We start from the raw sequence: 27,835 nt of genomic DNA on the forward strand, positions 1-27,835 counted from the left end.
GGCCAAGAGCCTCACTAAAACCCAATGACCAGAACTAGTTCCTTATACTAGTAGAGAAAAAGCAGTCAAACTACACACAGCCCACAGGGAAAACTGGCCCCCATAAGGCATGTGAGCCACATGCAGCAGCAGAGCTAACTGACACCCTAAAGGCCACGTACTGTCCTTTAGAATCAAAACAAACAGGGAATAAAAGCCAGAATTGTGCAACCAACTTTATTAAGAAAAGCAGAATTATACACAAGTTGCTTTGTCTAGTCCTTTAATGTACATTCCAGGGTTGGGAAAGTGCTACATGATCCTGTCGGCAAAGGGGCCTCGTTGAATCTGTAGAAAGGAGGGAGAGTCTGAAGTAACGCCCTTAGGTTGCTGGTTGAATGAGCATGAGATGTTCTACTGGTGGCAAAAGCCCACTTTTAGGTCTTGTCACTTTGGCCCTTTACTAGAAGCCAAGCTAAAGTTGTGCAGGACTCCAGTCTTCTACAGTTTTGTTAGCACAGAAGCCACTCGAGGAGGGGCACATCCGAGGCAACTGCACTGCACTGCCCAGCCCTATGGAGAAGACAAGGTGATACAAAGCTGTTAACAGGACAAGTGAAAGGGGAGCAGGTGGGCCCAGCCTGCAGAGTTTATCACAACAGTTTTACCCTTCTTCCTGGCCACACTGAAACAGCTAGGGCTGGTTGTCTGAGGGTCAAACTAGGAATCTTATAATACAGCTGCATGCAAGTCAGCCCAGGAGGTAAATGAGGGTAGGGACTGTGAGGGAAGTCTCCTTTTTCATACCTACTGCCTGCACTCAGAGCAGCTCTTCCTCCAGGAGATCCTCTCTGCTTGCAGACATGGAGGCGGTCTCTGTGTAAAAGAGAGAACAATGCTTTTCCATACTAGTTCAGTTTTCAGCCGAGCAAAGAGAAACATTTTTCCCTTCTAGAAAGTCCCTTGCCCAAAGAGCTGTTTGCTGCCTTCCCATTGCCCTAGTCAGGAAAGGATTAATCCATTTGACACAGCCTCCCTCCTCCACCACACCAGTATCACTCCTCAGTGCCCATCATTCCTTTACTACCATCCCCCGTGCAGGAACCGATACTTGGATCAAACTCCTGCTCAGCTCCTGAGCAACTGTCAAACCTGCAGGGTTCGTCAGATGACGGGCAAATAGTTACAGCCTCGGAGAGAATAGGAGGTACTGCCCAGGTCTAGCGAGTCACCAGAACTCTGCCAGGGTAGTGGAAGAGTTACCTGGGATATGCCAGCATTTATGGAGCACGAACTCGTGTCTTCCGCAGGGTCCTTATTTAGCAGAGCTGCAACTTCAGCACTGCTTTCCATGCTATGCTGACAGGTCTCCAATGTAGTTTGTTTGACTTCCTTGTGTTCCTGCACATGCTCTGTTTTCTTGCAGTGCAGGCTTGTGGTGAAAGAGCCAGGATTCCCAGCACCACAAAAGGGAGTGGAGAAGACAAGGAATGTGGTAGGAGTGGGGGGTACTAATCGCAGGGGACTGGCTTGTGTTTTTTGGTCAGCTTGCAGTACTTCAATGGATTGATCTACCAAGGCCAAGCCAGGAGTTACACACAATACATTCTCCACCCCTCCCCTGTTTTCTGCATCCCTTTACCATAACATGCATACTGCTCTTTGACTGCTTAATCCACACATCCTCCGTGAGTCTTCTCCCACACTTACCAGAGAGGCTAAGGCAGGACAGGGTGCACAGCTCTTCTGAACTTCTGTGTTGGGAGGCATCTGCATCATCCTGCAAGAGAAGGGCAAAGGAATGTTGCACACCTGTAACAGATGTTCTCCATGGACAGCAGGATAACAATAGCCAGACATATGGATGACATCACAGCTGACGGCGCCAAGCAGCCCTTGTCAAATAGCTCAGATTGACCTTTAGAAAGGCTTCTGAGCATGCGTAGTAGGTTCCCGCCTGAATGTAACCATTCGAGTGAGCCATCTTCTTCAGTTAATATAACAAAGCTGAAAGATATACACTCATGAAAATTCTAGCAAGGGATGAGAAGGGTGTGTTTGTGCAGCTGTTGTATCCTGCTGTCCACAGAGAACAGCTGTTAAAAGGTGAAGATTAGAGTACAACCAGATACAAAAGGAGGAAGAAGCTGGTTGAATTTTAACCAGAAGCACACAGTAGGCAAATAATAAACATCAAATGACTGATCAATAGAGTAATTTTGAATAAACGAGTTAGATCTCTGTTGAGCAGCTACCTGGAGTTCTCCTAACTGGCACATTATGCAAAAGAAACAGATTGAGCTCTAAGCTTATGAGGTATTCCTCTAGGAGCAATCTGAGGAGAACAAACAGAATAACACTAAGCAATGCAATCAACCAACCAGTTAGAAATTGTCTGTTTGGATATTGGTGTCATACAGAAAAGACAAGGGAGGTGTCTTTTCAACCAATGATAAAAGTCTTTATTAAAAAAGTGGTGGTTCCAACAAGGATCCCTGTTTCGGCATATAGGAAACGCCTTCCTCAGGGTACACTATTGAGAGAGATATGAACACACAGAAAAACATTTAAAATCATGAGGCATATATCATGAAACATATACATTGATAAAAGACAGCATTTAAAACATATAGCAATCTAAATAAAACTATATTAACATAAAACATAGACATATAACCAAATCAATCGACTGATGTCGTGAGGTAGAAACTACTTAAAACCAAACAGGGATCCTTGTTGGGACCACCACTTTTTTTTAATAAAGACTATTGCCTATTCTGTTTGCCTGTCTATACTTGAAGGCGAACTGTTTTCCTGTCTGTCTGTTGGATACTGGGTGTCCCAGGGTAGCTGGATTAAATGAGAGGAACAGCTGAGATGAGCAATTAGGTCTATTTATTTTGTAGAGATAAGCCTAGAGAGCCCTTCCACAGTCTGAGGAATCCGAACAGGTTTTCATGGTAGAATAGGTAGGATAATTGGCCGATTTATATGAAAGGTGAATACAACCTTAGAAAGGAATTTAGGGTGTGTCTGCAAAAGTACTCTTCCTGGGTGAAACTGGAGGTAGAGATGATAATGTACTAATGCTTGCAATTCACTGATCTGATGAGCCAAAGTGATTGCTACTAAAAATATAGTTTTCCAGGTGAGGAATTTCAAGTCTGAGTTTTCAACATCGTCAAAAGGAGGACTTGATAAAGCGTCCAAAACCAGATTAAGGTCCCATTGTGGAGGTGACTTAAAGAAGGGCGGCTTTAAATGCAATAGACCTTTTTTTTTTTGTTTTAAGTTTTTTATTGATTTTTTCATATATCAACAAGTGTTATAAATTATCCATACAATTATCTTAACAATACACTTGATATCTCTATAATGTACTTTATATAAACCATATTTTATATTATTTTTCTTATGAATTTATATAACATATATTGTAATGATTTAGTCAAATATTATTTAATTATGAACCCTTTTCCCTCCCTTTATCACGTTAATTTCACATAATACTATCATTCATTATGATATATTTTTTTATAATGTATAATAAAGAAAATAAATTCCTTACCCCTTCCCTCCCTCCCTTTAACCATTATCTTATTATGGGAAAAAATTAAAATCAGTCATTGCAAAAATCTGCTAATGGTCCCCAAATCCTCTTGAACTTATCCATATATCCTTTTTGTGTTGCAAATGTACGCTCCATCTTATATATATGGCAAACTGAGTTCCATCAAAAATTATAGTTCAATCTGTCATAATTTTTCCAATTATGTGTAATTTGCTGTACTGCTACTCCAGTCAGTATAAATAAAAGTTTATTGTTATTTGATGAAATTTGACTTCGAGCTCTCATTGCAGTACCAAACAAAATCGTATCATACGTCAAGGCTACCGGATTTTCTAACATCCTATTAATTTGAGGCCAAATTGATTTCCAAAATATTAATATGAATGGACAATAGAATAAAAGATGATCTAATGTCCCTGCTTCAAGATGACAATGCCAGCATCTATTAGACTTAGAGCTATCTATTCTATGTAAACGTGTGGGGGTCCATAAAGCTCTATGTAAAATAAAAAACCAAGTTTGTCTCATAGAGGCTGACAATGTACATCTTAACCTCCAAGACCAAAGTCGTGGCCACTGAGATGCATTAATCTGATGCTTAATCTCAATGCTCCAAATGTCTCTAAGACCACTTTTTTTCTTTTTATGTACAAATCCAGATATTAATTTATACCACATTGCGGCCTGGTGACCAATGGAATCTATCTGAAAACATAAGAATTCCATACTATGATAGTTATTAAGGTTTTTCCATTCAGAGAACCCTGTCTGAATGGCCTGCTTCAATTGCATCCATCTGAAATATTGTGATTTATTCAAACCAAATTTATTTTGCAATTGTGCAAATTCAAGCAGTTTACCTTTATTCATTACATCTTCTAAAATACGAATTCCAGCGATCATCCAATGTTTCCAGATAATTTTAAAACCGCCAACTTTGATCTTTGGATTGAGCCATATTGTTTGAGTCGTTGATTTAGTTATTGGAATAGGAGTTAGATTACTTATATATCTTATAGTTTTCCAAGTATCAACAAATATTTTGTGATCCTTATTTAACCTTGGCATTTGAATACTAATAACATGATTCAGACGTAAAGGAAACATTAATCTCCATTCTAACCAGAACCAATCTGGTATATGTTCAATGGGCTCTGGGAGGATCCAATACATACCCTGACGCATAATATAGGCTTGATGGTACCTATAAAAATTTGGAAAATTTACCCCTCCCTCCGCAATTGGTCTTTGTAAAGATACTAGAGCAATTCTGGGGGTTTTTCCAAGCCAAATAAATTTTGTTAACATATTATCCAATTTTTTATAAAAAGACCCCTGAAAAAAAATTGGTATCATTCCCATTTGGTAACAAACTACTGGTAAGATCATCATTTTTACAGTTTGCACTCTCCCCCACCAAGATATGCACAAAGGATTCCATTGCTCACACATTTCTGACACTTTTTGTAATAAATTTTTTTCATTAATTTTCATAGTCTCATCCACAGTTTTTGTAATCCAAATTCCTAAGTATTTTAATCCTTCTTCTTTCCAAATAAAAGAAAATGAGTCTTATATCCTGAAAATTTTCCAAATTTTTCAATCAATTCGAGCAAATTTGGAATCATATATATGTGCATAATTTAATTGATTAATATACATAGGAATTATATTATTCATGTATAGATATGAGATGGGGGTGGGATATAAATCTTTTAGTTATATATTGTTATGGAATTATCAAGTGATAATGTAATATGTTGTGTTCATATTTTAATGTACACTTGATGTATATGTTAAAATGAATAAAGATTAAAAAAAAAAAAAATCATAATTGTATGACTATCAAGTGATATGTAAAAGTTAATATGATGTAGTATTGTGCACTTGTTGTAAGATGGAAAAATGAATAAAGAATTAAAAAAAAAAAAAAAAGAGAAACTGTTTTTTTTCTCCATTTGACAAGAAGTTGTGTGAAAAAAAACGACGCGACAAGAACTTTAGGCTTCCGACTGATGTGGCGGTTGAAAAATAACTGAAGAGAATGGCTCACTCAAATGGTTACATTCAGGTGGGAACCTACTGCACATGCTCAGAAACCCTTCTAAAGGTCAATCTGAGCTGTTTGACAAGGGCCGCTTGGCGCCATCAGCTGTGACGTCATCCTAAATAACTGTGTGTGCGGCTGTCGTTTATCCTGCTTGTCCCTGGAGAAATATGGAGAACACAGCAATCTGCCAGCACTGTTAAGCAGATTCCCAGCCAGAGCTTCACCCTTACCAGTAGCTGCTGTAACGGATCCGTGCTGTCCTTTGTTACACTGTGGTCACCTCGATCCCCTAGCCCCACCTTCTTGACCTGTGGACGCTGCACAGCATGACCGAGGCGAACAAGCTCCTGCCCAACCTCAAGGCTCTGATGTGAAAGAAAAGGGCAACCGTGAGCCACTTCATACAAGAAGCTGGAGGGCATGACGGGTAGACCTAAGTCAGGGCTCTGATGCTAGACCAGATAATGGTTCATAGACGGTGGAGCGCAAGACGTCAGCGTGCTGACAATCCAGCGCCGACAATTCGGTGCAAGACAGAAGCGCGTGGGGGAAAAAGTAATTTTTAAAGAGCTCCGACGGGGGGTTTGGGGTGTCAACCCCCCCACTTTATTGGTTAGTGTTTGCGCTGCTGTTGGAGGGGGATTCGGGGGGTTGGAAACCTCCATTATAGCGAAAACTGAACTTTTTCTGATTTTTTTCTGGAAAAGTTCTGTTTTCTCTATAATGGGAGGGGGGGGGGTTTCACCCTCCACACTCCCCCACAACGGCAGCGCGAACACTAACCAATAAAGTAGGGGGGTTGCCATCCCAAACCCCCAGTCGGAGCTCTTTAAAAATTATTTTTTCTCCCGCGCGCTTCTGTCTTCCGCCGAATTGTCTGCGCTAGATTGTCGGCGCGCTGGCGTCTGGCGCACGATTATCCCGTCACCCCAGATGATTCAAATACACACTGTAGTTTCTGTAATCTTAAACATCAATTTGATTCTATGCTGGAACAATTCTAAGTAAAATGAAGTGCATTGAATGATATTTAATATTTATATTCACTTATTCCACAGCTTTTTACATATAATACGTTTTTTTTAATGCTGAAGAGAGATGGCACATTTGAGGCTTGTGAGGACAGCTGTTTCGAGCTGTGCCCTGAGGCTTTTCCCCCCTAAAGTAGAATTATTTTATGCTGTATTCAATTACTCTACGTTCTAATACTTAGCTTCATTTTTTTTTTATAATGTGGGTGAATTGAGTGAAAGAGTATTGGTCTGATTTTATTGGATTTCACTGGGTTTCTGTTGTAATAGTGCAATTATAAACCCAATATTAATTACAAGTGCCTTTAAGTCACTGGTACACCAAACGTCTGGTGAAACAAATGATTATAGTAACATAGTAGATGACGGCAGATAAAGACCCGAATGGTCCATCCAGTCTGCCCAACCTGATTCAGTTTAAATTTTTTTCTTCTTAGCTATTTCTGGGCAAGAATCCAAAGCTCTACCCGGTACTGTGCTTGGGTTCCAACTGCCAAAATCTCAGTTAAAACCTACCCCAGCCCATCTACACCCTCCCAGCCATGAGTTGTTAAAAGTTTCACAGAACAGCAAATAAGATGGCTGCTGCTTTATAATTAACAGAAAATTATTCTATACTGAAACACTTTCAAAAAGGAAGAAACCCTCTAAACCTTTTTTAAAGCATACACTATTAGAATCAGGAAAACTAAATCATATGGGAATGTAACCTACCACCAGCTACCATAATCAATCCAGTCAGATGAAACAACGGTAATTTTAAAGACAAAACACGGTAATATAAATGCAGTTCTTAACTGGGAGCCAATGGCATTTCATTAAAAGAGTGGCGGCCCTGTCGAACCTCTGACTTAAATATCAATGTGGCTACAGAGTTCTGAAGAATCCAAAACTCCCTGGTTAGTGTAACAGACACCCGAGTATAACTAACTGTGGCAAGATTAAAATGATTTTCATAAAAAACAAATAAGCCTCCCTGAGGCATCCTGACGAGCTCTGCAGCAGGAGCAGACATACCGAGGGCTAAACCAGCTGGCAAGCCAACTGAACAATCCTTCTGTTGTATCGGGGACTTTCTTAACCGCTGGCAAGGGAATTCCCAAGATCAGGCAGGAACGATGCTGCCGAAGAGGAGCAGCTAAATCGAGGAATCCTTCCGCCCTCAAACTTAGGAAGTCCCCCTGACTGCTGGAAAGGGATTACCAGAGTCGGGAAAACAACCGTTACCCACCGCTAAAAGGGCGCTCAAGGCCTGCATCACCGGCTCAGAAAATCCCTGCTGGCCCTTGTGGTCTGGGTTAAAAGGGCACTCCACTGCCGATTCCCACCTCTGCCTAGCTGTAAACTAAAGCCAGACTGTTTCCCCTGTCTTCCTTTCCTCTTTTGTACACTTCTCCTTCGTTATTCGCGGGGGATACGGGCAGAGCCGGACCGCGAATGGCGAAAAACCGCAATTATCCGGCTTTGACCCACCCCCAACTCCCTGCCGCCTTCCCGGCCTTACCGGGTGGTCTAGAGGGCTTTCGGGGCAGGAGCGATCTTCCTACGCTCCTGCCTCGTGCAGATCGCCATGAGGAAACGGCTGCTGGGAGTTCCCCTCGTAGTCTCGAGCAGCCGTTTCCTCATGGCGATCTGCACGGGGCAGGAGCGTAGGAAGATCGCTCCTGCCCCGAAAGCCCTCTAGACCACCCGGTAAGGCCGGGAAGGCGGCAGGGAGGTAAAAAAAATATGGTTTTTTTTATTTTCCCCCTCCCCAGAAAAAAAATTGCGATTATGTGAAATCGCGAGTGCAGAAACCGCGAATGGGGAGGGGGGGAAGTGAAAATGCAGCACAAATAATACACTGCTCTCCTTTGCATTTGATTTTTTTTTTTTTTTTTCAGAAGCAGGCTGAAGAGGTTGAGAAACTCAGGAAAGGAATCGAAGGTAAGGAGGTACTGGGAAGGAGGCAGAGGCTGGCACCACCAAGCACTCACAGGGCCACCTTAGGGAGCTAACTGGGAGCCAGTCACCAACTGGAATAGGAGCAGCCTATCCAGTCAAAGAACTGAAAGCTATGTCCATCCACCTGCTTGGAGATAGAACACGTATGAAAGAGCTGTGAGATATAGATCCTAACCCTCCTCTCAGTTTCTCAGTATTTTCTGTCTCCATCTGCTGGTCAATGGACATAGTTATCCCACTGGTCTGGAATAGTGGGAAGGACGCTATGGAATTCACATGTGCACCGCTTTGAAAGCAGTGTACGGTATTTTAAAATGTAGTAGCATGAATATTTTGAAAAAACCACAGTGCAAACATCTGCAAGAATGCAAACATTGCCAGGGACAGATGAGGTATTATGATGAGTGATTTTAAACTATGTTGCTCCAAAAGCGATGGTCCTGGTAGCACCTTATGGACCAACAGTATTCAGTTTGAGGGCCAGGATACACTTATAAATATGTATGATGCAGAATGGTACAGTATAAGCTTCTGGCAGTGGAAATTGGGCCCACCTAGCTATGAATCGGGCTTTCTAAAGGTCTCCCTAGGCATCCAAGGCCTTACCTTTTGGCCTTGCATCTGTTTTTCTTATTCAACATGCTCATCCTCTTGCCACAGCTAGAGATCTCCACTCTTCCTTATCAGTTAGAAATGTAGGAAACATTGCTTTTTTTCTGTAGATGTGCCAGTTACCTGTCCAGACTCTGCTCATGTGTACGAATCCGATTGGTCATCCTGGCCAGATCATTCCCCACCTGGGCAGAGCAGAACTAACTAAACTATGCACTAGTATTTTTAGAAGGGGGGGGGGGGATTTTTTCTTTTCCCGATATTCCATCTCTGTGCACTGTGGAAATATAGTTGCAAATCTCTGCAGGCCAGACCTTTTGTTGTTAGAGACTGCCATGAATATCATCCATTTATGACCAGAACTAGTTATTCTGTTGGCATCATATTAAAAAGGTACCCATCCCTGTGTCATGCTCTAAAATCTCTCACATATTAAAGGATATCCTGAAAACCCAACCTATTTACAACCAAAACAGTACTGGGACTAAAGCTTGCCTCAAAATGTGTTTTTGGATCAGATGAAGACCATTCTTCCTCGGTTGTCTCTAGGAAAGGATTGTAAGGAAGAGGACGCACTTATCAGCTCTGTTAAAATATTATCCATATGTCTCATTAGTATGAGAAACAACCTTATAAGGCACTATTTAAAGTCTTATTTCTGGAATTATCACCATGTAGCATAAATCCAATATCCAATTCCAAGCTTCCAACCTTTAAAGTATTCTTTCTATATTACACTTTTAGATCCTTATCTGGTGTTGCTGCTTCTGTTTTAGCCATAGTTTGAAAAGCAGTGGGTACCTTTCCATCAGAGAAGTCATACAGCTGGACCTGCGGCCAGGTACACACCCCGGTCTGCGAGTAGCTTGAAAGCTTTGCCAGTAAAGGTTTCCACTCTGCACAGTACGTCAGCTGATCAAATTCATTCAGGGCTTCTTCTGACCACTGCTCACCTGCCACAGGTAAGGGAAAAGGATTAAATTCTGCGACAGATCCTTCAGATCGTGAAAGTCTTCCCTCTAAGCTCCCTCTCATCGTCCTGCCTTCCTTGTCATATCTAAATTAGATTACTGTAATTCACTTCTGTTAAATATCACCCAAAAGGAAAAAAAAGCTTACAAATAATCCAAAACACTGCAATTAAAATTATCCACAATGGAAAAAAATACTTTTTTAGTAGATTCACACTGGCTTCCCATTAACCAACGAATAACTTACAAAATAGCACTATTAGCATTTAAAACATTATCCACTAATGAACCACAATTCATAGACCGGTTACTAGTACCACATAACTCGACCCGTTCCCTGCGGTCTGCTACACAAGGGCTGCTTATGGTTCCTTCTTTAAAAATGATAGGAACCAGACGCCATGACATTTTTTCAGTTATGGCCCCCCTTCCCTGGAATACTCTTCCCTTATACATCAGAGAAGTTAAAGATCTTAATTTATTTAAAACCAATTTTAAAAAAAAGGGAAGGGTTATATTTTATATGATAAGATGAATTATTTGCAATCCCAATTTTCATGTATTAATTGAATATAATATGTATAATTCAAATATTGTAAGTATGCAAAAATTTATAAATAAAAATAAATAAAATAAAATAAAACCAATTTAAAAACTTTTCTTTTTAAAGCTTCTTTTAATCTCTAAAATAACTCTTTTTACCCTTCTTATCCCTATCCTAATGTTTTTCCCCTTACTAGACACTCTCTCTCTCTTTTCTTTAAGAAAACAGTATTTTGTAACTTTTGCCCTCCTTTGTCCTTCCCCTAAAGTATTCTAGTTCGTCCATATTGTCAGTCTGTTGTTTACCCCCCTTTTAATGTTGTATACCATATATTTTAATGTTGTATACCATATACTTTCAATGTTACTCGCTTAGTATGTAATAAGCGATTTATCAAATTTAAATAAACTTGAACTTGAACTCTAACCAGTCATGATTTCAGGATTATCACTATGAATATGTGAAATCATTTGCATAAATTGGAGACCCACTGTATGCAACACACACTCATGCATTCATGGTGATAATCCTGAAACCCTGACAGGCAAGGACTGAGAAGCACTTCTCTAGTGTCCATCACCATTATGGGAAAATCTGGCATCTGACTTAGCAGCGAGGTCTGAGCTGAAGCAGCCATACCAACTGCACCTTCATTTGGTCGGACTTTATAATTCACCCCTTCATGGCTACCCTCAACATTCATGGGGTGATCTTATCACTGTTAAAGCAAAAGGTACATATAAATAGGAATACTTTGGTTCAACTTCCAGCTCATGTTCAGCTTTGTCACAACATCAGTAAGTTCCATCTTCAGAAGAGACTCACCAGCTGGGCCGATCCCTGAAAGGCTGCATTCGATGGCCTGGAATGGCAGGCTCAAGAAGTCACTCCTACAAGAAAGAGAAAGTCCCAAGTCAGCAGCCTTTAAAAACTGCATGCAAAGTTTGCCAGTGAACATAAGAATTGCTGCTGCTGGGTCAGACCAGTGGTTCATCGTGCCCAGCAGTCCGCTCACGCGGCGGCCCTTAGGTCAATAAACAGAGAAGGAGAAATTAAGTCTCACCTGCTAATTTTCTTTGAGTCTAGACACTCTCCAAGTTGGTATATGCCAGGGTTACTCAATTCCGGTTCTTGAGGTCCCCAAGCAGGTGAGGTTTTCAGGATAGCCGCTATAAAAATATGCGTAAGAGATTTCCATATCAAGGAGACGGCGCATTCAAATCTCTCTCATGCACATTCATTATGGATATCCTGAAAGTCTGATCTGCTTGAGAACCTTGAGGACTGGAACCGAGTAGCATGGGTATATGCTCTCCACCAAGATGGGTAGAGACTGATCTTCTGGATATATGATATCACCTCTTTAAAGCTCCTGTGCAGTCCTGATCCAGCCAGTACAGTAGAACTTGAAACAAATCCCCCCAAATCCAGGGAAATTAAAATAAAACACCAAAGCTCATTGCAAATTATCTTTAAATCTTTTTTTATACAGTAAAGAAATGTAACACAACATCCATAAACAATGGAACATAGTAAATCATATGTAATCCAGAGAAAAGGGCACAGAGATATTTAAGCCAAATCTGTAGAATAAGGGCTTTGCTTCTGATTCAAATTTATTATAATTTTTGATTAATCGCTTATTCCAAGTTCTAAGCAATGGACATATCAGTAAAATTACAAAAATTGAGGGGATAACAAAACAGACAAAGAAATGAACCCTCCAAACATATTGGAGACTGACTTAACAAAACTAATAAAAGACGAGGAAAGGATGGGAAAAGAAATACAATTTGAATGATAGAAAGGAAGACATTTATGGCAAAGAACAATAGGAAGGGAAATAGCGATGAACCTCAGAGAGAAGACAGACTTGTCAGGCTATCTAATTATTAAATGCGTCATTGAAAAGAAAGCTTTTTAGTTTACTTTTTTTAAAATAATCATCTCCCCTTTGGATTAATGCTTTTATTTTGTACTTTTTTTTTTAAACAGGGGCCAAATCTGGTACATCTCAACCTACTGTCTAGATACAGAGCTGCACAGGAGCCTTAAAGGGTTGACTTCACACATCCAGTAGTTCTCAATCTCCGCCCATCTGCTGGTAGAAGAGGAAATGAATGAATCTCCAACTATATCAGTGGCCTCAAACTCCAACCCTTTGCAGGGCCACATTTTGGATTTGTAGGTACTTGGAGGGCCTCAGAAAAAAATAGGTAACTTCTTCTTATTAAAGAAATGACAATTTTGCAGGAGGTAAAATTCTTTATAGATTTTAAATCTTTCCTTTTGGCTAAGTCTTAATAATAATATTGCAATTTATAGCTAAAAAGACATATGATCCAGAAACTCTTATTTTATTTTTGTGATTATGATAAACATACCGAGGGCCTCAAAATAGTACCTGGCGGGCCACATGTGGTCCCCGGGTCACGAGTTTGAGACCATTGATCTATATCCTTATGGCTAGTTAGTCATTTTCCCATACTCCTACCCTTTCCCCTCCTTCCTATCCCTGCCCTCTTCTTTCTGTAAGTCGCCTTGAGCCTGCAAAGGTATGCGCAGTGCACAAATAGATTAGATTAGAAATCTCTCTCCAAAAGAGTCCTGAAAAATGGGTAAGAAAAAAAAATAAAGATTTACAAGCACTCTGGTCTCCCAGTGGCAGAAAAGGAAAGGGTGTGGAGGGCATCTCAGATTTCAGTCGTCCCAAGTTTCACACATGTTACTAGAATGAAGAGACTACAGCAGGTCATAGACAAGAGCTTTACCTGAGCACACGCAGTTCTTCCAGTGAAGCTTCCCCATTGTCCCCAAAATCCACATAATAAAGGTCCAAATTCCCATTGTCCAAGATGCCCAGAACTTTCGCACGGTACCAAAGTCGATCATGGATGTATGGGGCAGCCACTATATCGCCCACACCAACGGACAGCAGCTCCGACTAGAGAAAGAGAGAAAAGAAAGGCGTCAACAGCCGCTTCTCCATTTCCAGCTGATAACTGCCTTTCCCCTTGCCCCCCATACTCACGGACTGGCTGTAGGACTCGTAGAACTGAGACATCTCCATGGTCAGTTTATCCAGATGTAATGAGCGTGATCCTAGGATTTGGATCCAGAAGTGATTGGGGTTCTCGCTGGCGCTCACGTAAACATCCAGATGTTCATCAGCCTTAAAACTGAAATCTGGACTGGGGACTAGAAGGCAAGAACATCCACAGTGTGAAAGAGAAGACTCGTGCTAAAAAAAACAAACAAAAAACCCAGAGACCAAGTCGACTGTGACCTTTGGCACTGAAAAGGACAGCAGCCAACTTTTGTCCAAGCTCCTTCCAAGGGTACCCTTAAGAACATAAGAATAGCCATGCAGCGTGCACCCAGTATATTCATATGCACTCGGTCCGTTTCATACACTTACTTTCTTTTTTTTAAAAAATCTTTATTCATTTTCATATCTTACAACAAGTGTATAATATTCAATCAAAAAATTTTTTACAAATCACTTGACATTCTTACTTATAATCATTAAAGTATAAAAGAATACCTCACCACCCACCCCATCCATTAATAATATACAGCAAGGAAATTATCATAATTTTAAAAAGATTTGGGGGCCATTGATTACATATCTAATGATCAGACACCTTAAACACCTTGTTATTATATAAGATATAGGTAGGGTGGGATTGGGATATATGATATTTGCTAATTGGTTCATACACTTACTTTCAAATTTAGACACATCTTCTGCAGACTCTCTGGTCACAGATGCCTGAAGGTCATCTTCCAGGTCCGATGCTGTCCTCTTATGCAGTCCCGAGGGAGAGATGGGTTCCTCTGCTCTTTTACAGTGGTCTGGAACATCTTGCAGGCTCTTGCTGAAATCGCCACTCTGATGGGATAAAGCTTGCCCATCCTTGGCTCCAGTGCCCACATCCACCCTCCGCACACCAATGGGCTGCTTACGCTGGCAGCGGGAGGAAACAGACTGCAGCACCTTCTTTTTCAAAGCTTCCTCCTCCAGCACCTTCTCCTGGATGAGTTGCTAGGAGAAAGGATCAGGAATGTGGGGGGTGGAGGTTATACCTGCATTTCTCAAGGAGTGTAAAATCCCAACAAACAGAACGGAGGTCAGACTGCAGCCTCTCCCCACTCCCTGCACCTGGAAAGCTCCCCCCCACACCCCACCCAGAGCAGCATGCGAGGCACAAATGGAACTCTACATACATTGGTCTAATAAACTTGGAAAGTACAAATAATCGAAATGACAGGGGATGGAGGGAAAATAATCCAAAACTAAAATCAAGTACACTCCATAAACACTATTAGTGCGTCAAAACAATGATTAACCAGCGAAAGAAAAAGCTTCAGAGCGTTGGAGGTGTGAACCCACACTCACCCTCCCTTACATCATCGACTAAGAAACTTTTGCATAGAAGTTAAATAAGCCTTGAGGTAAGCAAAAGAAAAGTACCAAGTAGACACACAATGTTTAAACAAAGATAGCAGTGATAAGGGCCGACGATCATTTTGTGGCAAAAGCGCCACCTACTGGAATTAGCTATCTGTTCAGCGTTCTCTCTCTCTCAACTGTTCGCCACTAATAAACTTGGTACTGCCAGTATCAAGCACACCCCAAGCAGAGAGCAGCCTCTCATCCTTCCCATCTCCATGGCAGCTTTAAGGATGCAACCAATTTTACAGCGTCCAGTGCCCTGCTACAGCAGCAGCGGCCAGCCAGCACTAAGGAAATGTTTTCCTTCCCATTTGTCCCTCCTACCTTTGCCACTTCCACCTCCTTCTGGGTGCCGGTCACAGTGATGGTCCTCGTCAGCACCAGGTCGTCGTCTGGCTCCCGTGCACAGAACACTTTGGCTCCAGAGCACTTGGAAATCACCCTGATCGTCTCTCCTCTCCTGCCTTCGCCAGGGAAAAAAAAAGGACAGCGCTCAAGCAGAAGTCAAACTGAATGACACAAGAGTTGCCTCTAACTTGAGGTATGTACACACTTTTTTTTTCCAGCAGCCCCAGCGGACTCCCATCAGTCTGCTTCACCATGACAGCACATCCTGTATGACAGCTCAAGTCGGCACTCAGGATGGAGGTTTGGAGAAAGAGTTGAAGGACCCAGAAATAGGTACTTCAGGTAACATTTTACCAGTCTCTCTAAACCCCACTCTGGGCAACCCCCTAAATATGTAGGGGACGGATTTGCATGCCTGCCACCTGTTACACTTGTATGCAAATATGTCTCGTACATATTCATTAGTAAACCAATTAATACAATAATCGGGAAATCACATTTACATTACATTAATGACTTCTATTCCGCCCGTACTTTGCAGTTTTGGGCGGATTACAAAAGAAACAGCTGGACATTTCCAGGAGTATTACAAGAAGATTGGAGATTACCAGGGGAATGAGATTCATGGAGCCAAGGAGACTACTGTTGGCAGTGGGGACTGTCCTGATACTTGAGGAGTGGAGAGTAGTTTCTACATCTCTTTGCTCTGGGTCCTAACTGGAGACTGCAGTAATATGGGACTTTATGTATATGATTGTGGATGGCTGAGAGGGGGACTCTGTGTAGGGGGGGAACGAATACTGTGTACAGATGCAACTGAAGGTCTAGGGGAGGGGGATGGTGGATGGGGAAATGGGAATTGGTGGGATCACACAAAATCATGGAGGGAGTAGGGAGATTGGAGGAGAGGGTTTGGAGGGGAGGGGGGTTGGGCTTTTGTTGTGGGGGAGGGGAGCAGGGGTGTGGGGCAGGTAACAGTAAGGATATACATGGGAGGTTATGGGGTAGGTAGGAGAGGGACAATTGTAATGGGTTTGTTCTAGGGAGCCATAGGGGGGGATAAACAGATTGGGAAGTTTCAATGTTAAAGGCCTTAATATGCCACGTAAATGTCAGTTATTATTGAAGGAGCTGAAGAGATTACGAACTGTTATCAGTTTTGTGCAAGAGACACTTTTTTAAATCTGGAGAGAAATTGATACAATACTGGGATTACCCGATTAGAGTGTAGGCTTCTAATAAGAGGGAAAGGAAGAAGGCTTAAGTGGATATATTGTTTGCTAAACATTTAAAGATAGTTCCGAAGCAGGAATGGAAGGATGAGGAGGAAGAAATGGGGGCTTAAGGGGGTGTGTTTGTGTGTGTGCAGACACCAGAGGGGGTTGGGGAACCAAAAGCATGCTCGATGTATGGCATGGAAATTGGGTAAGAGTAAGGAGATTTGGTGGTGTGGGAGGGGTGAAAAAGGAGAGGCATTTCCCCTGGGTGAGAATCCTTAGGGATAAACAGAATTGGAAGCCTTTCTTGGAATTAGGGAAAGAACTGTGGAAGATTGAGAGCTACTAGAAGACAGAGAGCAGGTGAAGTAGGAGGGAGTAGGGCAGGGGTTCAAGCTAAGAGACAGCGGGGGAAAGTGGAACCTGATAAGGCAAAAAGATGGGGGAGGAGAGGGATTTCATGCTTGGGGAAGGAGCCAAGCTTTATGATGGGGGAATTCTGCATAAAACAAAAAACAAAGAATTCTGCACAGACTTCCCTCAGGAGTAACCTATAATACTTCCCACAGCCCACTGGGAGATGAGGATTTCCTCAGACTCTGGTATGTTTACCGATAATGCGTCCCACAGCCCGGTGGGGAACAAGGATCTCCTCAGACACAGGCATGTTTTCACTCAGGATACGATGGATGGTTTCCTTAGCTCTGCAAACCTGCACTGGCATCCCGCCGATTAGCAGCATGCAGTCACCCTGTGCGTTGTCTGAATCTTCAACATCAATACGAACTCCCGTCTCTTTTCTTAGCTGAAAGAAGAAGAACGGACAGTCATTGCTGGCCAGATAAGACACTAACACTGTCTGACATTTCACACTGGCTTTATTTAGAACACTACCAGTCATTTGCCATCAATTCTTAACAAGGGGCTTTGGTGTCAGGTCAAAAGCGCGCCGGGACAAAGGCGCGCGCCGCAGAAAATTACAGTTTTTACGGCTCTGACAGGGGGGGGGCGTGGGGGGGAATCCCCCCACTTTACTTAATAGAGATCGCGCCGCGTTGTGGGGGCGTTGTGGGGGGTTGTAACCCCCCACATTTTACTGAAAACTTCACTTTTTCCCTGTTTTTAGGGAAAAAATTAAGTTTACAGTAAAATGTGGAGGGTTACAACCCCCCAAACCCCCCACAACGCCGGCGCGATCTCTATTAAGTAAACTGGGGGGGCTCCCCAACAAAACCCCCCGTCGGAGCCCCTAAAAACTGTAATTTTCTTCGGCGCGTGCCTCCGTCTTGCGCTCAGGTGTCGGCGCGCGCCTTTGTCTTTCGCGGGGTTGTCTATGAACCAGGGGCTTTTGCCCCTCCACTACTTCACTCAAGCACATGCAGCTCACGTTATGAGCAAATCGACCATGGATCCTGCAAAAGTGAAGTGAAAGCAGGAAAGGAGAAGCATGAAGGCAAATGAAAGCAACTTAGGAGGCAGTGGGGACCAGGCAGAACAGCAGCTCGGAGAGCCGTGGGAGGGAACCAGCCAGACTGCACCCTACACATAGCAGTGGAGAACAGCATGAAAGCAATCGCCAAAAGATCTGGAGGTCATCTCACGTCATCTATTCTCTATGCAAGGCCTTCAGACTATGCTGAAGGGTCTTCATCCTGTAGGAAGAGTCGCCGGCACACAACATCTCCACACCTAGCTATGCTACAACAGCTGGCATGGCTTTTGCGACTACCCTTATACTTGCCTGTTTTATAATTGCACCCTGCCGTCCAATTATCAATTTCACAGCCTCCTGAGGGACCTTCATCTCTACTTCGATATCCTCCTCTCCAATAAATGCCATATTCTCATCTGAACACAGACCAGAAGAAGTTAAAGCACCAAACTCCCCAAATGATAAATCAAGGTGAGATCAAGCCACAGCAACAGTTCACATGAACCAATCTGAGCAACGGCTGGAAAGAGAAATGCAAGCACACAGCCTGTGCATGTTTTCAGATGCATTTACTGTTCTAAATATTTATTGAAATGCAAATGTAACTCCAGTCTATCCAATCTGTCACAGACCTTAATCTCTGGGCTCCTTCTGCTCCGTGTGCTATACATGCTTGAATTCTGTCAGTTTTCATATCTAGAATTTCTGCTACCAGAAGGCTCCAGACAGGAATGGGGTTGGGGGGGGGGCGTATGTGTGAAAAACAAATGGCTTGAGTTCTCTGACACAGCAACCTCTCCCATTGTGCTGGTAGCCCCTGCCATTCTTACACTGCAGTGGCCAGGAGCTTCCTCCTTCCCAGTATCTAATGGGCATTAATCAAACTGATTCTGTTGCCTCAGAAAGCAAGACCCAGTGAGCCCTAAGGACAGAAAGCTCTGAAGAACTGTTATATGTTTCAAAACATTCTGCCTGCCCCCAAGTTTTGGGATCTTATATGGTTCAATATTTATATTTCTAATACTCTATTGTGTTCATCCTATTACTAGGATTCACTGATTGTACGGGAAGATTAGATTCTTACCCCAATCTTTTCTAGTAGAAAGGCATATGAGTCTTAAACCAGTGGGTTATTTACCTCTATTCGTGAGTTTGTGTAGAAGGCATCATCCTCAATTTTCAGCTCCACTTCCCTCTGCACTGTGCTCTGCTCCTCAGTTTGTACCAAAACACTTGACAGACACTACAACAGGAAAAAGAAAGAGGAGGGCCACAAAGAACTCCCTGACAAAGCCAAGCCTGTTCTGTTCTTAATCAACTACCAATACAAATAGGAACATAAAAAATAAAACCACCCCCCCCCCAAAAAAAAAAAACAAAAAAAAAAAAACAACCCAACCCACAAGGTGGAACCCAACATCCAGCACTTATACATGCAGTTCCCATAGTCTCCCATTTGTCAAAACATTTATACAAAATGGAACTCGCTATTGCAACACATAAAGGATATATGAATAAATTTCAAAAAATATGGGGACCATTAAAAGATTTTTGTAAAGAATAATAAATTTTCCCATGAATAGAATTTGAAAAATCTGAGGACCGTTAACAGATTTCTCTAATGAATGATTAACTTTTCCCAAGATAAGATATTTGAATAGAAGAGAATGGGGTGGGTTTTTAATTCTGATTATTACATACTAATTTAATATTTGAATGAATTTACAATAAAATTGATTTTATGTATTATTGATTGGGAGGGAGGGAGGGAAAGGGGATTATTATATCCAATAAGAATTATATAAATTTAGATTTCTTACATAATATTATAACTTTATACAATATTAATTTTTAATGAAATGTTAAATTTGATGTTAATATATGAGTTAATCAAGTGTGTATATTCAAGTTTCTAATGAGTTTATTGAAACACTTGTTGTAACATAAGAAAATGAATAAAGATTTATAAATAAAAAAACATTTTTTTAATACATGAAAGAGAGCTATGTATGATATGGTAGATTTTCAAGTGATATTGTATTCTAATTGTTTGATATTTACTGTACACTTGTTGTGAATTATAAAATGAATAAAGAATTAAAAACAAAAAAACAAACCCCAAATCTCCCCTCTCGAGTAAGATATCTCTGGACACTGTGGAGACCTTTTGGATCTTCATTACTCCTTAGACCAGTTTGACAGGGGAAGGTCAAGCATTTAGAAAATACAAACTTGTCTAACACAGTAAGCAAGCTAAATTAAAATCTGGCAGAATGCAAAAAGCATTCAAGTCTTAAATCAGTGAGACATACCAAAACAGTTCCCTAAGTCTAGGGCAGGGCAGATGAGCCCGCTGCTAGCACTAAAGGATCCACCAGTCTTGCCACCACTTCCACCCTGTAAAATTTATGAAAACATGGCCCTTGTAAACAAAAAAAATGAAAATGAGGGAATGAGAGACAATAATAAAAAAAACAAAAAGATTCACTCCATTAATAGTACAACCAAACAGCTGTGCACCTAATCAGTTTCACAAACAAAAGAAAAAGCCTCATATAACTGGAGAAGTGAACCCACACTTTACCCCCATGAATCACATGCAGAAAAAACTTTTGTTAATGTGTAGATAGCAAGGTGAAAAAAAACTAGTGAAAAACGAATTATTCAAACAAAGACAGATATCATTCCAAAAGGATATTTAGTTCCAACAATAAAGTCCACCGGCCGACGATCGTTTCATGACAAAAGGTCACTGCTTCAGGGCCTCAGTGTAGAAAAAAATACTAAGTTCGATGGACAAAATATCTGTTTGGCATGTTTCTCCTCTGCAAATGAACATAGTGGACCATGTAGCCACCCTACAAATCTCCTTGGGCGGAACTGCCTGGGATTCCATCCATGAAGAAGCCACACTCCTTGTAGACCAGTGGTCTCAAACACGCGGCCCGCTGGGTACTATTTTGAGGCTCTCAGTATGTCTATCATAATCACAAAAGTAAAATAAAACAGTTTCTTGATCATATGTCTCTTTAGCTATAAATGACAATATTATTATTAAGACTTAGCCAAAAGGAAAGATTTATAAACTATAAAGAGTTTTACCTCGTGCAAAATTGTCATTTCTTTAATAAGACATTAACTATTTTTTCAGAGGCCCTCCAAGTACCTACAAATCCAAAATGTGGCCCTGCAAAGGGTTTGAGTTTGAGACCACTGTTGTAGACTGTGCTCTTAAAGAAATCTGTGGTTGCTTACCACATCTGATACATGCTGAAGAAAATAGCCATATGAATCCATCTTGAAATGGAAGCCTTAGAAGCAGATTCCCCAGGCAGCTAGGACTTGTTAGTACAAAAAGATTATCTGAGAAATAAAAATTCTTCATCACATTGAGGTAATGAAGAACACTCCTAACATCTAGAAATGCCAAGACTTTGTTCTTTTTCTAAGAACCTGTGGCATGGAACACTGGACTTCCTGATTTATGTGGGCTGAGACTGCTTTTGGCAGACAGGAAGGTAACGTGCGTAACGAGATCCCTGTCTCCATAAACCTGAGGAAAGGCTCTTTGCATGACAAAGCCAGCAACTTCGAGACCCTTTTCGCTGAGGTGATAGCTACCGGAAAAAAATTGTCTTAACAGTAAAGTCCATCAGCAAAGCCTCTTGCAAGAGCTCATATGCTGCCTTGTTGAGAGAATGCAAAACAATATTAAAGTTCCAAATTGGGAACCCTTCAAAAATCTTGCTACAACAGGTTGTGAAACCAAAAGCTTTTTCCGCTCGAGCCCTAAAGCAAGAGAGGGAACCAACCGCCAGGCCCATCTCTATTCCGTGCTAAAGAAATGCCAGGACCATTGACAGTGAAGCCTAACAAGACTCCACATTCTGCTTAGCACACCAGTGCTGAAAAGTATTCCATCCTTAACATAGGCTGCAACAGTCACTGGTTTCTTAGATGCAACAAATTTGGGACAACCAGGATTACCATCCCTGAGTGAGTTGCTGTTCTTGACAAATTTAGCATACTGCAAGACAATCAGTCTGGTTTTCGTTCTGGATTCAGCACTGAAACTGTCATGGCATCACTACTGGACTTCCTCCATACCTTATTCAGTCAGGGTACCAGTGCTCTTATTCTGCAACTAGACCTAAGTAGTGCCTTCGATCTGGTTGACCATGCTATTCTGATTGATTGTCTGGAGTCAATTGGTCTTTCAGGTAACGTGTTAAAATGGTTTTGGGATTTTTTGAGCAAACGGTCATATCAAGTCTAAAAATCCTTTAATTGGGTAAACTCATGCGGAGTCCCGCAAGACTCTCCTCTTTCCCCTACATTGTTCAACATCTACCTTGCCTCATTGGGGAACTTACTACAAAGCTTAAAAGTTAAATTTTATATCTATGCTGATGATATCACCCATTGTTATTCCCCTTACTACTCTGACCTCCAAGACTAAGATTCATCTATCATCCATTCTAAAGCAAATTGAACTATGGATGACCAAATTCAAACTGAAGCTCAACACTGACAAAACTAAATTTTTCCTTGCAAACCCTAACAACAAAGACTCATCGATCTCCTTGAATGATCAGGACTTCCCTATTGACCACTCCATTAAAATCCTGGGAGTCACCCTGGACCGCCACCTCACTCTAAATGCTCACACAGATTTATTGGTTAAAAAATGCTTTTCGGTATTATGAAAACTCAGAACCATCAGAAAATACTTTGATGCAGCATCCTTCCGCTTACTGGTTCAATCTTCCATCCTAAGCTTGCTCGATTATTGCAACATCATTTACTTGGGATCCTTAAAAAAAATCCATTCTAAAACTCAGTCATTCAAAATTCGGCAGTTCGACTGATTTTTGGACTAAAGAAATGGGAACACATAAGCCCCTACTATCAAAAACTCCATTGGCTGCCCCTAGAGGCGCAAATCCTGTTTAAGTTTTCTTGTCTGTGTTATAAATCAATATTTGGTCTGGCCCCCACTTACCTAGTTTTCCATTTTAATCTGGCAAGTTCTTTTAGGCCCACACGAAGAATATATCTGTTCACCTATCCGACAATAAAAGCCTGCCACTACAAAAGATTCTTGGACAGAACTCTTACCTTCCAGGCAGGCAAATGGAACGATTGGCTTAGTAACGTTATCAGGCTCTCCTCATCCTACTTCAATTTTAGAAAACTGGTAAAAACGAGTTTGTTCAATCGATTTGTAAACTAAGAATCTATACAGCTCTGCTTATTCAACCAGTAACCCTAAGAACTATATAGGTTTCCAATTCTTTCATTATGTAAGATTGTATTGTTGACTTTGATTGTAACCTCTTCGCTGATTGTCCAGCGCTTCTTGCTGTAAACTGCCTCGAACTTCCATGGCTTTGGCAGTATATAAGAATAAAAATTATTATTATTATTCTTTGAATGACCTGGCCTATCTTGGGCCACGGGGGAAACATATACAATAGCCCTTCTCTGGCCAAGGCTGTACTACAGCGTCCATGGACTCGAAGCTTTGGCTGAAGTGAGAGACTTTTTTGTTGGCTGTTGATGCCATCAGATCAAATGTTGGACCTCACCAGCGACGCACAATGCTGTAGAAGGCCTTCCAGGAAAGAGACCACTCCCTGAATCTAGGGTCTGCCAGATGAGATAGTCGGCCTGCACATTGTCCACTACTGCTATATGTTCTGCTGATAGTGCTTTAAGGTGAACTTCTGCCCATCAAAATAACTGGGCCTCAATTCTCCGCGGGACACTCCTAGTACCCCTGTCTTTTGATACACGCCATAGCTGTGGCATTGTCCGAGAAGACCATGATCACCTTGCCTTCTAGGGTGATCTCAAATTACTGCAGTGTTGGCTCACAGCTCCCATCTCTTGATGGACCATTTCTTCTGAGAGGGTGACCATAAGCCCTGAACTGGATGACCCTCACAATGACTTATACCGCTAGCCATAAAGATTGGCATGTCATCAGAATCACCCAAGGAGGGATGTGGAGAGGTCAGCTTTGTCTCTCTGTCCCAGTTATAGCTCAGATCTTACTGCAATTGTTCTTGGGTATTTCTTTATAGAATGCCTGACTAGCATAGCCAGGTATCTGTATCTCCTGCATTTGTTTAAACTTAGATGGCTCAGGCCTTTGCTGGATGTCCCTCACCTCATAGGGAGGCTGGTGGTGGTGGTCGTGGAACCACGCTTTGAGTGGAACAACCTTGCGCAACAACCAGCATTGACCCCAGATGGCAGGCACAGAAGAGCCCCAACAGCCATATAGGCTTCAAACATAATCCTGACAAAATAAGGATAAATCCCTTTACAGGATGCCCTATACCTACAAGGACACCCCTTGTGGGCTCAGAGGCATATGTGCTTCGCCAAAGATGCAAAATCGATGTCCAAGGGCTCCAGTGGGGATTTTTTTCCTCAAAAAATGAGTCACTTGCGACTCCATCGCCCTAGAGGGACCAGAGGAGGTTAAGCTCAAGACTCCCCCCCATGTGCTCTGTGACATGTGGAACAAGGATGTGCCTCAGCTGCCATCCTGCGTAAATCTGGCATGAATCAAAGAGTAAAACAGCCTGAAGAGTCAATCTCTAATGATTTTAATCAAAATTGAGGTGTTTTTGAGGTAAACAGAGGTTTTTAAAATTACGATGATAAAATCCAATATGACTGCAGCAGCAGCAGCATTTTGGTGACAAAAAACAGCCCGGGAGAGACAGATAAATGTTCAAAAAATGTTGAAAAGCCAGCAACCAGTAAAGTCCTCAGGACAGTCATGGATACCACACAGCATGCGCTCAAGCTCTGGTAACAACCAGGAACAAGTTTCGCTACTAGGGGAACAGTCCCTGCACCACCAAAAAAGTGTTAGTGCAGACTGGCTAAGTAGGTGCCCTGAAAAAAAAAAGGGTTGCCCTCCTAGCTACAGTACAGACCTCTCTGACAGTGAGAGTCTGTGTATTCACCTAGGCAGAGCTGCTCCAGGAAACCCAGGAACCTTTGTAGCACTGAGAAATCTCTAAAAATGAAACCCAACAGCCTGAAAAGAAACTGAGAGCAGATCAGAAAGACATCTTCAACTTGCAATGTAGAAGGAGAAATGGAGGAGCAGAGCACAGTGCAGATATAAGGGAAGTGGAGCCGAAGAATGTAGATGAGGACTTCTATACAAACTCACAAATGGAGGTGAATAACCCAGATTCAAGACTCGTATTCCTTTTGCACTAGAATTACGCTTATTTTGTCGTTAACGAAACTAAGTTCTATGTCAAGCTGTACACTGCCTTAGGGAATCTCTTCATAAAGAGTCCAGTGCATGTTTCCTGGGGTACACACATTAATATTACCACTAAGTACAATAAAATTTATTCTATAAGAAGGCACCTAGAAAAATCTCCAAACAGATCTATTCTATACATAAAAGGATGCGTTTACGTATTATAAAGTAAGTTCCCACAACTATCCTCAGTAACGCATACACACTCCATCATGTATATCTGCAACAACCCTTCTCTGTCCAAATGCCACCCTCGAGGATCCCGATGAGTAGACTGTACAAAGAGCATGTGTGATTTTACACAAACTTGAAGGCCATGTATTCAGCCATGCAATTTTAAAAGTTGTATCCCACTCTGCCTACCTTTACTCTCCCGGTATCGACGGTATATGATATAGGTGATGGTGATAGCAGCAGGAATGCCGAGGCTCAGAGCCACTTTTTGTAGTGTGCTCAAGTTAGTCCAGTAACTCTCTATGCCAGACATGTCCTGCAGGAAACAGAAACATTGGTTGCAGGCCTGATAGCAGCATCCTGAAGAGAGAGCTAGCATTATAGAGTCTCAGGTCATTGGACATGTGCTTTTCAACCCAGTCAGGGTTTTAAGATATTCTTGTGTGCTGGGACTAGCCTGAAGCCACCTAAGCAGTGTGTCTCAACTAGAGGTCTGCACGGGAACGGGGATCGCGGGAATCCCCCCTAACCCACGGGACTCCCACAGGGACCCCCCTCTGGCCCACGGGACTCCCACGGCTTTGGAAGAAGGGTTCGTCCATATAATGGACACGTCAGCCTTAGTAAAAGAGGGGGTTTATAGGTTAATTACCTGAAAAGAAAACAAAAAAAGGGTTCCACCAAAGAGATTCCACAAGGAAAACAGCAGCACAAACACAAAAGAAACTGTGGAATTGATGATCCTGTTAGAAGTAATTGCTGCTTTTTATGGGGACAGGCGGGGATGGAAATAATTCCTTGCGGGGATGGGTGAGGACGGAGAGGATCCTGGCGGGGACAGAGAGGATCCTGGCGGGGACAGGTGGGGACAGAGAGGATCCTGGCGGGGATGGGTGGGATTTTTGTCCCCGCGCAACTCTCTAGTCTCAACTAGGTCCTGGAGTACCCCTGGCTTGCCAGTTAGGTTTTCAGGAGACCCACAAATAAATTTGCATGTAATGGAGGCAGTATATGCAAATAAAGGTTTATGCATATTCATTGTGGAGATCCCAGAAACCTGACTGGCAAGGAGGGGGTCCTCCAGAACCGAGTTGAGAAACACTGGTCTAAAGAGTGCAGCTTTCTGTCGTGTAAAAGAAGGTACAACAACCTCAAAAGAGGGAGTACCAAACCACAGGGCTATAAAGCAGGCTGGCTGTCGGGATCTCTCTAATGAATATGCAAGAGCTACATCTACATACAACAGGGGCAATGCATACCAATCTCTCTCACAGGGACATTATTATTGCAGGGGAATCAGAGCTGTGACTACCTTCCCCTCACCCCAGAGTCTCATACTCACCCTTTCCAATTCACCCCCAAACTCCCCTCTACAGACTCCCCGCTTCCCCCAGCTTCATATGCACAGGCTCCGCCTCTTCTCCCCTTCCCCCAGCTCATCACCAGGCTCCTCCCCTCCCCTCCCCTCCCCCAGTCTGTCATCCCCACACTCCCTGCTTCCTCTACAGCCTCCTCCCAACCTCCTTCCCGCTCCCCCAGCCTCTCTTCTCTGCCCATCTCTTCTTCACTCACTCGGTCTCTCGCCACCAACGGATAACCGACGCCCCCGCGGCACCAGTTCAGAAAAAAAAAAAAAAAAACAACCCAACAAAACACCGGAAACTTCCCTTGACCAATCACTTGCCAACAAACTCCGCACAACGCTATCCAATCACTGCACAGGGCGGGTCATCATTCGGCCAATCCCAAGACAGGATTGCCCTCTGATTCAATCGCTAATTTAAGCGGCAGGAAAAAAAAATCGACGCTCGCGGGCTGCAGGCCCCGACTAATGGCTGAAGCAGTTCGAAGAGACTGAAGTGGCACGTGAGCGAGCAAGCCAATCGCCGCGCAGAGGAAGTGATGGCAAACGGCTACGCGCGGTGATTGGTGCTGCGTGGGAGACCGGAAGCGCACCTCGGGGGTGGGTGGGGAGGGGATGGAGGTCACGTGACTCCTGGAAGGCATCATGCCACGTGGGTGAATGCTCATTTGATGCTGGTCACACGTATTTATGATGCTAGAAAGTCTGCGGTTGATTATTTCGTGCCTACTGCAAAACGCCTGGGACATTAATTATGCTCAGGCGTTGTGCCATTTGAAATAATAAAGACTAAAATAGCAAAGGAAGCAGATCAATGGAGCCTAACACTCATTGCCGGGTCCGCTTAGC

The 27,835-nt window shown here is 42.5% G+C and overlaps 1 protein-coding gene across 4 annotated transcripts; it reads right to left on the bottom strand.

The window, feature by feature from the left end:
* Window positions 1–200: 200 nt before the first annotated feature.
* On the bottom strand, window positions 201–27,505 carry TDRKH (tudor and KH domain containing). Of its 4 annotated transcripts, none has more exons than XM_033924733.1 (14): window positions 27,308–27,505; window positions 25,813–25,939; window positions 18,465–18,571; window positions 17,336–17,528; window positions 15,483–15,622; window positions 14,429–14,747; window positions 13,734–13,900; window positions 13,474–13,646; window positions 11,528–11,592; window positions 9,989–10,140; window positions 5,831–5,965; window positions 1,690–1,759; window positions 787–855; window positions 201–552 (listed from the first exon to the last, which is right to left on the bottom strand). In XM_033924733.1, exons 2-13 carry the CDS (start codon window positions 25,934–25,936, stop codon window positions 800–802), a joined length of 1,701 nt encoding a protein of 566 aa, XP_033780624.1. In that variant the 5' UTR covers window positions 25,937–25,939; window positions 27,308–27,505; the 3' UTR covers window positions 201–552; window positions 787–799. The 4 variants fall into 4 exon arrangements, with proteins under 4 accessions (XP_033780624.1, XP_033780625.1, XP_033780627.1 ...); XM_033924734.1 differs by having other exon boundaries at window positions 27,196–27,313; XM_033924736.1 differs by lacking the exon at window positions 27,308–27,505 and adding an exon at window positions 26,966–26,986.
* Between the last annotated feature and the right edge of the window lie 330 nt (window positions 27,506–27,835).

This window comes from Geotrypetes seraphini, chromosome 16, assembly GCF_902459505.1.
Source record: "Geotrypetes seraphini chromosome 16, aGeoSer1.1, whole genome shotgun sequence".
NCBI classification, from domain to species: domain Eukaryota; kingdom Metazoa; phylum Chordata; class Amphibia; order Gymnophiona; family Dermophiidae; genus Geotrypetes; species Geotrypetes seraphini.

Coding starts and splice junctions, on each gene's coding strand:
- TDRKH (XM_033924733.1), bottom strand. CDS start 25,936: ATGTCTGGCATAGAGAGTTACTGGACTAACTTGAGCACACTACAAAAA. Junction 15,623..17,335: donor GGCTGTGGGACGCATTATCG/GTAAACATACCA, acceptor TCCCTGGCGAAG/GCAGGAGAGGAGAGACGATC. Junction 13,901..14,428: donor AGATGTGTCTAAATTTGAAA/GTAAGTGTATGA, acceptor CTTGCCTTCTAG/TCCCCAGTCCAGATTTCAGT.